This window comes from Thermothelomyces heterothallicus, assembly GCF_042370625.1.
Source record: "Thermothelomyces heterothallicus CBS 202.75 unplaced genomic scaffold P884_scaffold_1, whole genome shotgun sequence".
NCBI lineage: Eukaryota > Fungi > Ascomycota > Sordariomycetes > Sordariales > Chaetomiaceae > Thermothelomyces > Thermothelomyces heterothallicus.
The window spans coordinates 2902104-2915563 of NW_027192562.1; the positions used below are offsets into that span (position 1 = coordinate 2902104).

The 13460-nt window shown below is 57.0% G+C and overlaps 2 protein-coding genes across 2 annotated transcripts; both read right to left on the reverse strand.

The window, feature by feature from the left end:
- Positions 1-357: 357 nt before the first annotated feature.
- P884DRAFT_190611 (uncharacterized protein) lies at positions 358-5211 on the reverse strand (the record flags this gene model as incomplete). Its single annotated transcript, XM_069437523.1, has 4 exons — positions 358-744; positions 802-3747; positions 4111-4545; positions 4606-5211. 4 exons carry the CDS (start codon positions 5209-5211, stop codon positions 358-360), a joined length of 4374 nt encoding a protein of 1457 aa, XP_069302177.1.
- A 3218-nt stretch (positions 5212-8429) lies between these two features.
- Positions 8430-13292, reverse strand: P884DRAFT_326605 (P-loop containing nucleoside triphosphate hydrolase protein). Its single transcript, XM_069445483.1, has 4 exons — positions 12959-13292; positions 12800-12900; positions 9286-12750; positions 8430-9158 (listed from the first exon to the last, which is right to left on the reverse strand). The coding sequence occupies exons 1-4, from the start codon at positions 13222-13224 to the stop codon at positions 8575-8577; spliced, it is 4416 nt and encodes a 1471-aa protein (XP_069302178.1). The 5' UTR covers positions 13225-13292; the 3' UTR covers positions 8430-8574.
- Between the last annotated feature and the right edge of the window lie 168 nt (positions 13293-13460).

The window sequence follows — 13460 nt, forward strand, 5'->3', positions numbered from 1 at the left end:
CCTTTGCCCTGGCCGTTTCTCTGATGGGTAACGTCTATCGAGATAAGGGAGGTATCATGAGGGGCGGCCCAACTTTTAGAGACGATAAAGCGATTTTGGTGAACAAACCCGCCGCAAATGCAAATGACATATCCCGCCCGGTCTATGCATGAGTTCATAAATGCAAGACTCCGTGTAGTAATGGAAAAAGAAACCGCTCCGTCTACTCCTCCTTCTTGTCGTTCCCAGCCGCCACCGTGTCAAGAGTCGCCTTTGGCAGTGCCGGTGACGCGTGGGTCGACGGAGGAGAGGCCGGGTGGTCTCCAGTATCAGCAAGAAGTCTATAGTCGTGGTCAGAGAAGGCCTTCCTGAAATCGACTAAGTGAGGGGGACTACGTACCCGAATGCATTTGCATGGGCGACTGAGTCACGGTCACGGACAGGTGGCGTCCCGGTGCGCGAGGACGCACCAGAGTCCTCGCCAGCACGACCGAAAGCACCACCAGGGCCACCCACGCGAGCGCGGCCGCTGTTGCTCCGAGAGTTGAACATCGACGTGGGGCCAAAGGACGGATTCTGGCTCGAGGTACGGCTTGAAGATCCCTTGAGGCGCCGGAGATCGTCAATGCCGACATGGTTAGGTGCCGCATTGTTGTACGAGAAGTTCCTCGACTCGCCCCGACCTCCCATGGGCCGGCCGCCAGGGGCACCGCGCTGGCTATTGCGAGCGCTCTCGGCTGCCTTGAGGGCAGCCGCAGCCTCAGCCTGGGCCTGCCGCATTAGTCTCAATATCACCAGTGAATCGGAAATCGACACACTTACCTCTGCTCTAACTTCCTCCAGGGTCTTGGGGCCTTTGTTAGCCTCCTTGGAGACCCAGCCAGCCTTGCGCAGGTCAACGACGTCCATGAGCATGAACTTGAGGCGACTCGGCAAGCCCTCGAGGTTGATGATGCTCTCGATCCTATTGAAATACGCCTCCATGAACGCACGACCCTTCTCGGTGCTATCCAAGTTGCCACCGATCGTCCGAAGGAGCTTTGTGAGCGACTCAATCTCGGCCTCATCGGGGACACCGGTGAACTCGAGCAGCTTGCGCACGCACTCGTGCATGATGCGCTCAGTGAGCATACCGAGCTTGTAGAGCTCGCCGATGAACTGAACAAGACCCAGACCACGTCGCTTGGCGGCAGCGGCAATGTAGTATTCGTCTGAGAGCAGAGCCGCCTCGGTGGCTTTCTTGTCTGCGCCCTCCTTGGGTTTCGGGAGGTCGACCTTCCACCCACGCTCAAACTCCTCCTGGCACCTGTTCAGGAGATACTTGCGGAACAAAGCGCCGCCACTGACGACGTTGCCAGCCTTGTCGAGGATGCTCTCATCACGAATCTCAGGGCTCATGGTCTCAAGCATACGCTTGCAAAACTTGGCGTACATGGAAGCCCAATGAGCTTCGTCGGTTGCCTTCTCAAAAGTGAGCTGGATGACTTGGCGCAGGGTGCGACCGTCGGGCTCGTTCTTGGACTGCCCGGCAATCGTGAGAATTTGGTCCGAGATCCTGTCAAAATTGTCGGGAGTCATCTTGTTCAGAGCAGCCTTGACCTTGCGTTGCACCATCTCGGGGTCAAGATGGCCACCGTTATTGAGAACGGCAGTAGGATTCTGAGCAGCCTTGTTGCCAATGCTGGTAGGTTTCCAGCCAGTGGCCGAAATCGTGATGGGCTTAACCTCCTGACCGTGGGTGAGAGGCATGGTCTTTGCCGCCTGGGCCTCACTCTGCTTGGCATTGCCAAACTTCCTGCTACCGCCGCGCCTACTGTCGGTTCGAGGAGAAGGCAAGCCGGCAGCGTTAGAAGAGGGCGTCCGACTCATTTGTCCGGGGAAAGCACCTCCGCGGCTGAAGCCGCCTATCGAGCCCGTGGCAGACCTGCCCACGTTGCCCTGAGACATGGCGAAACGTTGCTCTGAAGTGGTACCTGAAGGCAGAGTCTTGGATGCTCCGAACTGGCCGAAGGCGCCTCCAGACGGGAATGCGGAAGAGGCACCAGCACGCGAGCCTTGTCTCCCTGAGCCGGCACCGGGGGTGCGAGCCGAAGCAGAACGAGAGCCGTCCGAGTCTCCGATGAGCGCCTTGACCTGCTGGTGGAACTCCAACGAGGGCTGCTCGGTGAAGACATGCTGGAACTGGAGCAAGAACTGAGCATCGTACCTGAAGATCTTCCCCTTCTTCTGAACGGCCGCGTTGAGCGCAGGGTTGGGTGACGCGATGCCCGGAGGGTAGATGTTGTGCTCGACGCCCGGTAGGAAACGAGCAGAGCGAAGAGACTGGAGTGCGGCACTCGGCTGGGGAGCTTCAACCGGCGTCGTCTTGAGGGGCGCCAGGTTAAGGGCAGCGGGCTTGCTCTTGGTTTTGTCTGAGGTCCCGGTCTTCGTGCCCGTGGTGGCGTCAGAGGCGGCACCAGTCTTCTCAGACGGTTCTTTGTCGGACAGCTTCAGCGCGCTCATCGGCTTCGACAAAAGCTCGGCCACGGACACATGGTTACCCTTGGCCTCTTCCTCTCTGCGGCGACGTTCACGTTCCTCCTCAAGTCGCTCCATCTCCGCCTCTTGCTCTCTGAGCTTCCTGTCGTTCTCGGCGGCGGTCTGGAGCCTGAGAGCCTCGGCGCGCTTCTTCTCCTCCTCCTGCTGGGCCTTCTTCCTGGCGGAGATCTCCTCCTGTTCCCTTTCACGACGGGCATCCTCCTCTTCCATCTCCCGGATGATACGCTCAAGCTCCTCCTCGTCCATTTCGTCGGGAGTCTTCTCCTCCTTTGGTTTTGAAGCCTTTGCGGATTCGGTGGCGGCTTCAGCATCAGCCTTTGCCTTTGTATCAGCCTCGGCCTTCTCCTTCTCCTTCGCCTCTTCGGCAGCCCCGGCTTCCTGAGCGGCCTTTGTCTCCTCAGCCGCTTTTGCCTCCTCGGCAGCCCTGGCTTCCTCAGCGGCCTTGGCCTCCTCAGCTGCCTTTGCCTCCTCGGCGGCTTTCTTCTCCTCCTCGAGGCGAGCATCCTCTTTGGCCTTCTCTTCAGCAGCTGTCTTCTCAGCAGCTGCCTTTTCTTCATTGGCCTTCTCTTCAGCAGCCTTGTCAGCCGCCGCCTTGCCCTCGGCGGATTTGGCGGCCTCGTCCTCCTTGGGCTTCCCGTCAGAAGATGGCGCGGAGTCGGCTTGCTTCCTCACAAGGTTCATGAATTCAGTGCGAACCTCTTCGGCCGTCTTTCCGGTAGTAGTACTGTCGGTGCGACCATGGGAAGGCGTTGACGATTTAGGTGGCGGTGTTGGGGTAGAGACGATCGCAGGAGGCGTCTTGGACGGTTGGACGGCGGGTGCCGGGGAGGCGGGAGTCTTCATAGCCGCAGTCAGGTCGACGACTTTACCTTCCGAATCCTTGATAACGATCGCCGCACTCTTTTTAGGTCGAGAGAAGGCCGGCGAAGACACAATGGCTGGCGCCGCTTGAGCCGGCCGCTGCTGGGGGGTACCTTGAGCCGCAGCCGGCGCTTGTTGAGCCTGACCGGTGCTCGAGGCCGGCCGGTCCGATACCTGCGAAGCGTTACGAGACATCGGTTGGGCAGCGGGCTGCCCGGGCCCATACGGAGGAACAAACGTTTGGTGAGGACCAGGGGCAAACTGTGAGGGCTGTGGCATATAATGGTTCATCGGCTGCGGAGGATACTGGTAATTCATGCGATAGGTATCCATCGGCGGCGGCATACCGTAAGGGGCTCCCATCTGCATCTTCTTTGCTGTTAGCAGCTTCTCAAAAGTACCACTCTCTGGCGACAAATCAATTGGGCCCATTAGTTGAGGAGCAAACATGGCAGTCGGACGCCCTGGTTGAAAGTTGTAGGAAGCGGACAGGGCATCTAAACAATCCTCGAGCGACGGTGTGCCGCCATTGACATTCTGATGGCAGTCGGCCGCCGAGTCGCAACGCTTGCTTTGACGCCGGGGCCGCTGAGTGGGCTCCGTGATTGTCTGCTTGCGGGAGGCGTTGGGAGCTCGCAGATGGTGTGCGCTCTCCGAGTCCCGACGCGCCGCCTTGTTCTTCTTCTGGGCCTTGAAAGAGGGGTTATCGTTGTTAACAGAAAGGGACTTTACTTGATGAGCATAAGGAGGAATTGCCGGATTCATGCCGGGGTAGTGATATGGCTGGGCGCCGGCAGCGAGGGCGGCAGGTTGCATCGTGGGCGTGACATGTGGCATCGCCGGGGTCGTTGCCGGGCTGGCACGATGCGGTTGGGGCGAATTCGGGAACTGCTGCATTCCGCCGCGGCCTTGGTGATAAGGAGGCATGCCTCCCCGGCCGCCATTGGGACCCGAGAAGTTCCTGTTGGGGGGGTACCCCATGTTGGAGTTGTTGTATTGTGGGTTGAAATTTCCGCGGCCGCGACCTTGGCCCTGGTAGCCGCCTCGACCGTGCGCCGGACCGCCGTGACCGACGCCGTCGCCGTGAGCAGAAGCCTGCGAATCGCGTCTGGTGTGGGGGCTCTGGCTCTGGCCCATGGCGACAGGGTTGTGCTGCTTCATGTGGCGCTGAGAGGGGGGCGATTAGCGAAGAGAAAGGGGTGTGTTCGAAAGGGGGGGAATACATACGTCGTTATCGCCCGGAAAACTGCCGAACGTCACTGGTGCCGGAGGAATCGAGGGAGCCCGCTGGCCACCGCCGCTCTGTTGGGGAACTTGGGGAATGGGCGATGGCGAATGAGCGGGCGACGGGATCCTGGGATTGCCGCTTCCGGGGATGGGAATCGGCGCAGCGCCCCCCATTTGAGGAGTGCTGTGAGCGATGGCTGGCGACTCGTTGAAGCCAAACTGGATACCCTTGGGGCCACCGGCAGAGCCGCCGTTGGCAATGTGGCCAGCCGGCGCGTTCGCGCTGATGGTCACGGAGCTCTTGCGAGCGTGGTCGGCACCGCCATTGACGACAGAGCTGCCACGGGCAACCGGCGGCGCGGTAACTGGAACTGCTGGGGTGATGTTAGGCCTGTTGTTCATCGGGGTGGCAGCCGAAGGTTTGCCATTCTGAGAAGCGGGCGTCGAGGAACCAACCACCACGGGCGGCTGCGAGCCCGTCGCGATCAGCGGCGAGGATGTCGGCTTCTTGTTCGCACCGGCGGCGGAAGCATACGACGGAGCGGCTGCAGGAGCTGCGGGGGTTTGCGCCGGGTTTTGGTTTTGCTGACTCGCAGTAGAAGTCATGAAGGGAACTGGTGACTCGAAAGCCGTGTCCTTGGCAATTATGTGTGTGCGGTTGATGGATACGTTGGGTTGCGGATTTATCGGGTCAGTCCAACCGCACGGCGAATCTCAGATCCGGCGTGTCGCGCAGGCAGAAGTAAATGATTGTCGGTCCGTTCCTCGTGATCCAGCCTGTACCGGTCAGAGAAAGGAAAAGGGAAAAAAAATCGCAGCGCACTCGAAGGGTTCGGGTGGTCGAAGTGCAGGAGACTCTTCAGACCTGAAAGAGTGTGGTGGGTTGTCGCAAGGGAAACCGACAAGGCGACCGAGAGCGACGGGGAGTCGTAAAACTCGCAAAACTCGCGCGGTCCAACGTCTTCGCGATTAACAGCGGAAGAGTGGAGATGTATATCTCTATTCCCTGGATTCGAAATCCTTGAGGAGAAGAGATACCGGCGGTATTAATGTGTGAAAACAAGGGAATCAATCGATTCCTCCCGTGGATTTCACAAAGGTGTGGGAATGGGTGGTGGGAGAGGAAAGCAGAGCCCAGAAAATTTTTGGGGGAGCTTGCTTTCTGATGGCGGAGGAAAGGGTGTGTGGGCAGCGCCGCCTGGGTTTGCTGTGGCCGCACCAAAAGTCAGTTCGCGCTATGGCCACAAAAAGGCTGTAGGTCTGTACTAGGTACCACCTTGCGGGTTTGGTTGCAGAGGGTACTCCTACTGGATTGCTTTGTTTTTTACCCAGATTTCGAGTTCTAGTATCACGTCGATTTGATACTGCAACATCTACATTATCTTGCATCTCAATATGTTGTATACCCAGTCTTTTTGTGCAGCTAGACGCCCGGAAGATGGTTTCTGGTGAGTAGCTGTTACACGGAACAAAACGCACGCGGATGCTGACCAGTGGTTTTGCACAGGCGAGCACATCGATAACCACTTGGGCTGAAACCATGACCTGACAACCCCATCAGTGCCCAGGCATGCTCTAATCTTCTTTTGATGATAACCCCTCCCCAATGGTACAACTTGTGATTTCTAAAAAGAACGCACCGCATTTAGCATTCGGACACTCAAAGCTGACTCTGCCATCCTCAAGGTGGCACGTGGGCCCCGCATTGCTACAAGGTACATAGTTACTGCAGATACTTCTCCATCGGTACGAGTATTAATTATTGTGTAAGGTCAGCTACCCTAGGTAGGTAGGTGTGCAATTAAAGGCGGGGTGGTTTTGAGAATCCACCGGACCACAGCGCCAAAAATACTTAAAGAAGAAAAAAACTCAACTTTTCATGGAATAAATCCGGGTGAGGAATGAGACATGCCCACTTGTAGCTTCGTACATGGTTGGTGAGACGATAAGTATGGCTGCTTGTTGTTGTGTGCAGGAGGTTGCAAACCGTGCCTTCAATAACTAAAAGGCCAAGTCGCCCAGCACGTCCGTACTCCTCGGTCATACTCCGCGTTCCTTCATGGTCCCTGTCAAGGTACCTTGCCGCACCAGCCTTACTCCACCCGAGGCTCCGCTACTGTGGTGTATGTACTTCGTACCTCTTCCGTACATACAGAGTACACACTACGAGGACTTAACAACTGAAAGCACAAGAGCTGGGTGCCTCTACGGAAATCGACAATTTCTAAGAAGAATACCTGAAATTATAGTATTTTTGAGTGCCTTTGTTTGTGCATCTTATGCCAGTCTGCTTGAGCGCCTGAGCTAGGCTTTCGTGTTCGTGGAACGGCGCGAGCTGGGCTGGCGGAGCCTGTTGCTCCATATTCGATCTGGAGCTGCTTTTATACCACCCCGCCGGACTTCACAAATTGGTGGGGAAACCCTCGGGCCATCATCGACTGCGGCGGAAATTTCAGTGTGCTTTCCACAGCGCGAACGCTTAGGTCAGGATTCCATCTTCGGGTGCAACCATGGACGGATGTGATTCTACATCACATGGCACGGTAGGCAAACTGGGAGATGACCTGTTCCGCGGCTAATCTAGATTACAACCGTTTTGATATACGCTCGCTTCTTGGCTCTCCGCTCTGCTGCCGTCGGTGCAACGGGCAGTGCACGGCAACAGCCCAAACCTACTGAGATTAATTCCGCATGTATCTATAGGAGCCTAAGGTAGGTATGCACATACTACATCAGTCCGAAACCTTCCTCTCGATTGGTCAATACGTTACGTGTGGCGCAGACGTCCAGTCTGTCCCCGCAGCCTGAGGACCGGGGATCTGAGCCCCTCATGCGGGATTGCCTTTGTCTTCGGGAATCCCCTCGCCCAAGTCACACGGTAGTTGCGTCATCCTGTGCAGAGTCGCGCCTGCGATTCCTACAAAAACTCCCAAGCCCGCGATTCAAGATCCAATCAAAGCTGTTCCATGACCAAAGCCTCGGTCGCTCTAAGCCGAGATCATCTCACAACGCATTTAGTGAAGTAAACTACACTCGAACAATTCTGTTGTGAAAAGTACGTCGACGAAGGGCCGAGACTAGCGTTGCCAAAAGTCCATTTGCCGTCCAGAGACCAGCCGGGCCACATGGATGCCTGCGTTCCTCCATCCCGCGCCTCCTGCCAACCGTCTCGCTCCCCCTTGGCGAAAGAACACCCTATCATAGGTGCAACCTTGGGCCGACTGTTTCAACTCTGGGACCCTTGGGTTACACGAGGGCGGTACCATTGCACCCGAGACCACCGACACAAGTCGCTCCATGGGCGGGAGAACGCTTTGCGCAAGCGGTTCGCCACTGCCAGCGCGTTCCTCGAAAGTCTGCAAACGAGGTTGAAGCCCAAGCGACGCCCTTGCCATCAACTCCGTCGAATCAGATTTCGCAGTGGAAGCGGCACCGGACAGTCTGACTCATCAAAGTGGCTATTCCAAATCTATGTGTTTAAACGGCCAGGGTTTTAAGAGTGAGGGCAGGTTGGCGCAATGGTGCCCTTGAATGCCCAACGGAAGACTGAGCTATTCTTCGTCGTGTCCCGCTGTTATCATCTACACATTTCCTGCTCCCACGCTGTCTGGGCGTTGGAAGTACCTATATGCTCATGCGACGGGATCTGGCTGGTTGTTGTATACGTGTTCCGGGTTTCAACAGTATGTCGTCCTGCACGGTGACGACATAAACGTCTGTTAGTGTGCAGGCATGTGATGTCAACCCGGATTCCAGATGGCCAGTCTTGGGCTGCCCATTGCGGCTCATGCCGTGGCGGACGAAGAACGACACCTCATTGAAGCATGCTTTTATCCCTCGCTCCGGAGGGGGAAAAAAAAGAGAAAAAAACAACACCCAAGGTCATCAGAGAACAATTTATACAAACACAAAGACCCCGAAGTATCCCCCATCGACATCGCGTTCGTTGACGGCCCTTTAGCCTCTTGATCAATCCTCTTCGATCTCAAACCCATCCCCCCGAACCGCGCGCTCCTCTCCTTCCTCGCGCCCCTCCTCCTCCTGCTCCTCGACACCATCGCCCATTCCAGAATCGCCATACTTCTCCTCAGCCTCTTCCACCGCCGTCTCAACGGGTACCTCCCCTGCCAACCCCCTCTCCTCCCGCAGCTGCTGCACCCTTGTCTTGGTCATCTCAAAGACATACTGCCCGAGATGCTCCACCCCCTCCATGACCGCCTCCCCGTGCCGTTGCACCACCTCTTGACCCGGGCCCGTCTCCTCTCCTTCCGGTTCCCCATCTGCCTCCTCCCCCCCTTCCTTCCGCTCCTCGTGGTTAGCCTCCACCGATACCCTCCTCTTCGACGGCCACATCTCGCCTGTGACGAGTGTCAGCTTGTCCGGCCGCTGCAGCAGTAGCTCGAAGGCCTGGCGAAGCTCGTAGCACGACTCAAACACCTCGCGCCGGCCGAGGATGTACAAGCCCAGGCGAGCGCGCGAGAGCGCGACGGTCAAGCGGCGGATGTCACGGAGGTAGCCGACGCGGGTGGTGCGCGTGAGAGAGAGGATGATGTCTGGGAGAAGGGCATGTTAGTTTTTTTTTTTTTTTTTTTTTTTTTTTTTTTTTTTTTTTTTTTTTTTTTTTCCTTTTTTTCCGTTCAAATCTGTGGTCTATCAAACGGCTAGGACACCGCAACTTACAGTCATTTTGCTCGCCCTGGTACTTGTCGACAGTGGTGACGACGCGAGGCAGTCCAAAGATCGGATTCTTGGCGCATCGGTGAGCTAGGACATCCTTGATGAGCGCCTTCTGCCCGGCATAAGTGGCCAAGATACTGATCTTGGATGCCGGGTAGCCCAGCAGGCGCATGTACTGGTAGATGGCGACGGCGTATTCCGCTTCGCCCAGGTTCTGGATAAAATGCGGCGACGGCTCCGTCTCTCCTTTACCCTTGTAGTCGGGAACGTTGATAAACTGGTACTCGAACTTGAACCCGGCATTGGCGGTGAGAAATTCCTCCTCCGTCTTGGTATGCGGCAGATCCGTCAGGTGAGGGTACCGCCACTTGTACAAGTTGGAGATGGATGGGCGAGCGCGGCCTTGCTGGTCGAGGTTGATGGTAGGGACCCCGAGACGGACAAGGCGAGAAAAGAGTGACTGCTCCAGGTTTGCGTAGTGCCGGAATGCCAGCCCCTGTATGATGGGCGAGTTCTGGTAGTGGTCACCGCACAGGACCACCCTCTGGAGACCCGGTCGTCCGTCTTTTGGTTTCTGCATGGCGAATGGGATAAAGTTCTCAATCTCGGTGATCTGGGCGGCCTCTTCCATGACAACATTGTCGTAGTGGAAGTCGAGTGAGGCGATCTCCCCTCTCCTCATTGCCGCGTGCGTTGAGGTCATGGCGATGATCCGGGCTTCACTGGTCAGGAGGTAGTTGGCCTTGTCCTTGTCGCGTCGCAGAATTTCAAAGGGCAACACATCTGCCAGCTCCGAGAAGATCTTGGAAATATGACGATAACATCCATTGGCGATCTCAAGAACCGTTTCGCGGTCCGCCTCTGGCGGGAACAGGGGCTGCGGGGCATCCGCGAAATAGGCGTGGAAGGGAAACGCCTGAACAATCTCTTGGGGGCCCACTTCCTCCGACTTGACGGCGTCGTTGAATTTGGCCCAGGCCGGCTCAACATAGACCGAGTTGAAGTATCCGGCTGTCTCGGCGGAATTGCCGTGAGCGCCGGGTGCGCCCATACTTGCGGCTAGACGACTGACTTCCAGGAGAAAGCGCTGCCGGTTCTCGAGGAACGACTCCACCCTCCCATGCTTGCTGAAGCTCGCTTCGGTTTCCAGCTCCTCTTCTCCATGACCGAGTCGAAGGAGATGACGCTCGTCGATGTCGAGAGCCACGATCTTGGCGAATAATTGATTGAGAGCCTGGTTGCTGTGCGCAATGAGGAGTGTCTTCTGCTCCGGGAAGTTGTGGTATATGTTGTTGATGATCTGGGTGGCCACGTCTGTCTTGCCCGTGCCGGGTGGGCCAACGATGACAGTCAACCCAGGCTGTGTCCCTGAGATGATCGCTTCGATCTGTGTCGGCGTGAACCGAACCTTGTTAAGCTTTGGCGCGTCGACTGGGTAAGGCCCGTTGTTTGGAGGCTTGTAAGTTGAAACATGGACTGTTTCGATCTCGGCAATCAAGGCTGGCTCTGCATCTCGCCTTCTCTTCTTTGAAGGCTTAGAAACAGCGTCCTCAGGCTGCTTCTCGACGGTCTCCAACACGTATGGTGGACCGAAGCTTCCAGAGACGTCGTTGCTGGGTTCGACAATCTTTCCGGGAAGGCTCTCAACAAGATGCTGCCAGTTCAGAAAAGTATCTCGGAAGTCAACCTTTCTGACGCGGTTGGGCAGATGCTTGTAGGTGGCACCGGCTGGGTCTCCATAGCCTAGGAAGACTTCGTGCAGCCAGGGAGCGAGTGGGACATCGGAAAGCGTGAGATCCCGGATCGACTCTAGTACTGGCTTGAAGTTGTTCTCTCGGCCACTGCGTCGCACGAGGAGGTTGATTCCGTCATAGACGTTCCGCTTGCCCTCGGTGTCTGCCTTGTAAGCCGCCGCATCGAGTCCTAGGTGTATCCTCCGAGAATCGCTGCGGCCATGGCCGTCGAAATAAGCATTAACATCTCTGATCGCTCGTCCCTTGTCGTCAAGCACCTGCAAGACCTCTGCAGCGCGGACGGCTACCAGGCCAAGTTTCTCGGCCTCTGATTGCGGCTCACGGCCGTTTGCGCTCTGCCTTGACCTCGACGCGTCCACCGCGACGAGAAAGAGCACGTCGTCGGAGCGCAGGGATTCCCACTCTCGACGCACCTGTGGCGACAGCCTCTTCAAATCGATAGTCACTTCGGCTCGGACGAGGGAGGGCTTGTCTTGACCAACGCGGGGCGGTACAACCTCGAGGATGGTCGGCTTGGCAATGGGTAGAGCCATCCTTGAGAAGCCCGAGAAGGTTGTTACCCCGCCGCGTTTGCTCTCCGGCTTCAGCCGCGCCAACACATCCTCGATATCTTGGCGGATGGCATAGAAGGACTCGCACCGATACAAAATCAGGGCGCGCCAAAGGAAGTCGCCGACTGACAGATACTGTAGGTTGAGCTTTGGAAGAGCCACAGGTCGAGCTCCGTCGTAGTAATCGGTCCGCCTGAGGCTGGCGTCGAAAAGCTCTTCTTCGGTCGGCAGGACACTCAAGTCACGGGCCGCCTCCTGGAAAGTCTTTCGGCGCTCAAAGGTGGACAGAAGGACCTCCATCAAGAACTTGCGGTCCACCGGGATCTTAGCGGAGTCTGGGTATGTGGTGCGGAGTCCCAGGTGTTGCGTAAGCTGGGCGAGCTCCTCGTCCGTCAACGGCTGAAGGAGGCTTTCGAGCCCGGATCTCTTGTCGATCGAACCAAAGTTGGACAGTGCCAGCAGCGTCAGCTTCTCCTTGAAATGCTTCAGTGCGGTCCTTTGCAGCCTAGCCAGGGCACCGCAATGCCGATCATACGCCTCATTAAGGCTGAGCTGGGCTCCGGAGTAGTCATCGACGCAGAAATGTGTGTAGTGAGAGAATAAGGCACACATCTCTCGCAGTAAGCCGCTTCCCTCGTCGTTGTAGATAGGCGACAGGGTCAGGGCGGGGAGGACGTGCATGTCCTGGAGAAGGGTGTTGACGTATCGCCGGGTTGGCAGCTGGCTGAGCAGATCCGTCAAGAGCTCGACGAAGCGCTCGCAGTACAGCAAGTGCTCTGGTTTCGGGTTCGCGGTATAGAGCAAGGCCAGGAAGTCAAGAACCAAGGTGTACAGCCAAGACCTCTCGAAGCGCAGGCGGGACTTCGTGGCGTCGTCGGCAGAGTCGTACCGCTTGGTGGATGCCCTCCAAGCTTTCTTCAATTGCGGGTTCGCTTCGAGGATTGCGACGCGCTTCTCCTCCGTCGATAGGTTATGCCAGATCGAGATCGAAACCAGAGGGGCGCACTCCTTGCGAACGATGGCACAGTCCAGACTCTGGAAAGCGTGGATGATAAACAACAGAACATGGGTTCGAACGGTCCACGTTAGCGAGTCATCGAGCGACAGGGAGAGGGCCCGGCGAAAGAGGTCTGAGAAATCAGCGGGGCGGTCGGCGAAGATGTCTGCGGCGGGTCAGCTTCAGCAGGAGCCTCGTGGGGTGAAGACACGCACCCCAGGTTCCTAACCTCTCCCTCCGCTTGGCATTGACTATCAAGATGATGAGGAGGACATGGTAGTTGGACGAGTCCTCTCCATATCCGGGCCACAGGTAGCTGCAGAGAATCAGCGACCGGATTCAACAACATTTCAGAGGAACTGCACGGTACCGACCTCTCCAACGTCTGCAATCCTTCAAGCACCAGCAGAGACTTTATAGGAAAATTGTCCTTTTCCAAAACGCCCCATATCTCCCTCTTGAGCACGTCGTTCTTTACCTTGACCTTGGATGCGTGTTTCGGCGTCGCCTTGAGCCAATGCTGCCGCGCGAGACTCGCGAACTCGCTCTCCCCCTCCAGATCCTCGACGGTCGGCCGCTTTGACGACTCAGCAATCGACCGGGAGTCCGCGCTGCTCTTCACTCGCTTGGCGGGAGGCATATCGAATCCTGTTGTCGCGTGCAGCGCGCGAAATCGAGGGCTGGTTGTTGTGATTGCGCTCCCGCATAAACCAGACTTGGAACTCGAGTTGATCTTATCGAGCCAGGCTGGGTGGATAGGATGTATGTACCGTACGTACTCCGTACCGAAAACATATACTTCGCACAGTACGCCATACCCGTTCCTTCCTTTGCCCTCTTCCAGAGCTCCAGAGCTCCAGAGTTTCCGAGTTCTCT

Excerpts from the sequence above, each read along its gene's own strand:
- P884DRAFT_326605 (XM_069445483.1), bottom strand. The coding sequence starts at position 13,224 with ATGCCTCCCGCCAAGCGAGTGAAGAGCAGCGCGGACTCCCGGTCGATT. Across the intron at positions 12,901-12,958 it reads GGATTGCAGACGTTGGAGAG|CTACCTGTGGCCCGGATATG; the intron begins GTCGGTACCGTG and ends GATTCTCTGCAG. Across the intron at positions 9,159-9,285 it reads CCAGGGCGAGCAAAATGACT|ACATCATCCTCTCTCTCACG; the intron begins GTAAGTTGCGGT and ends CCCTTCTCCCAG.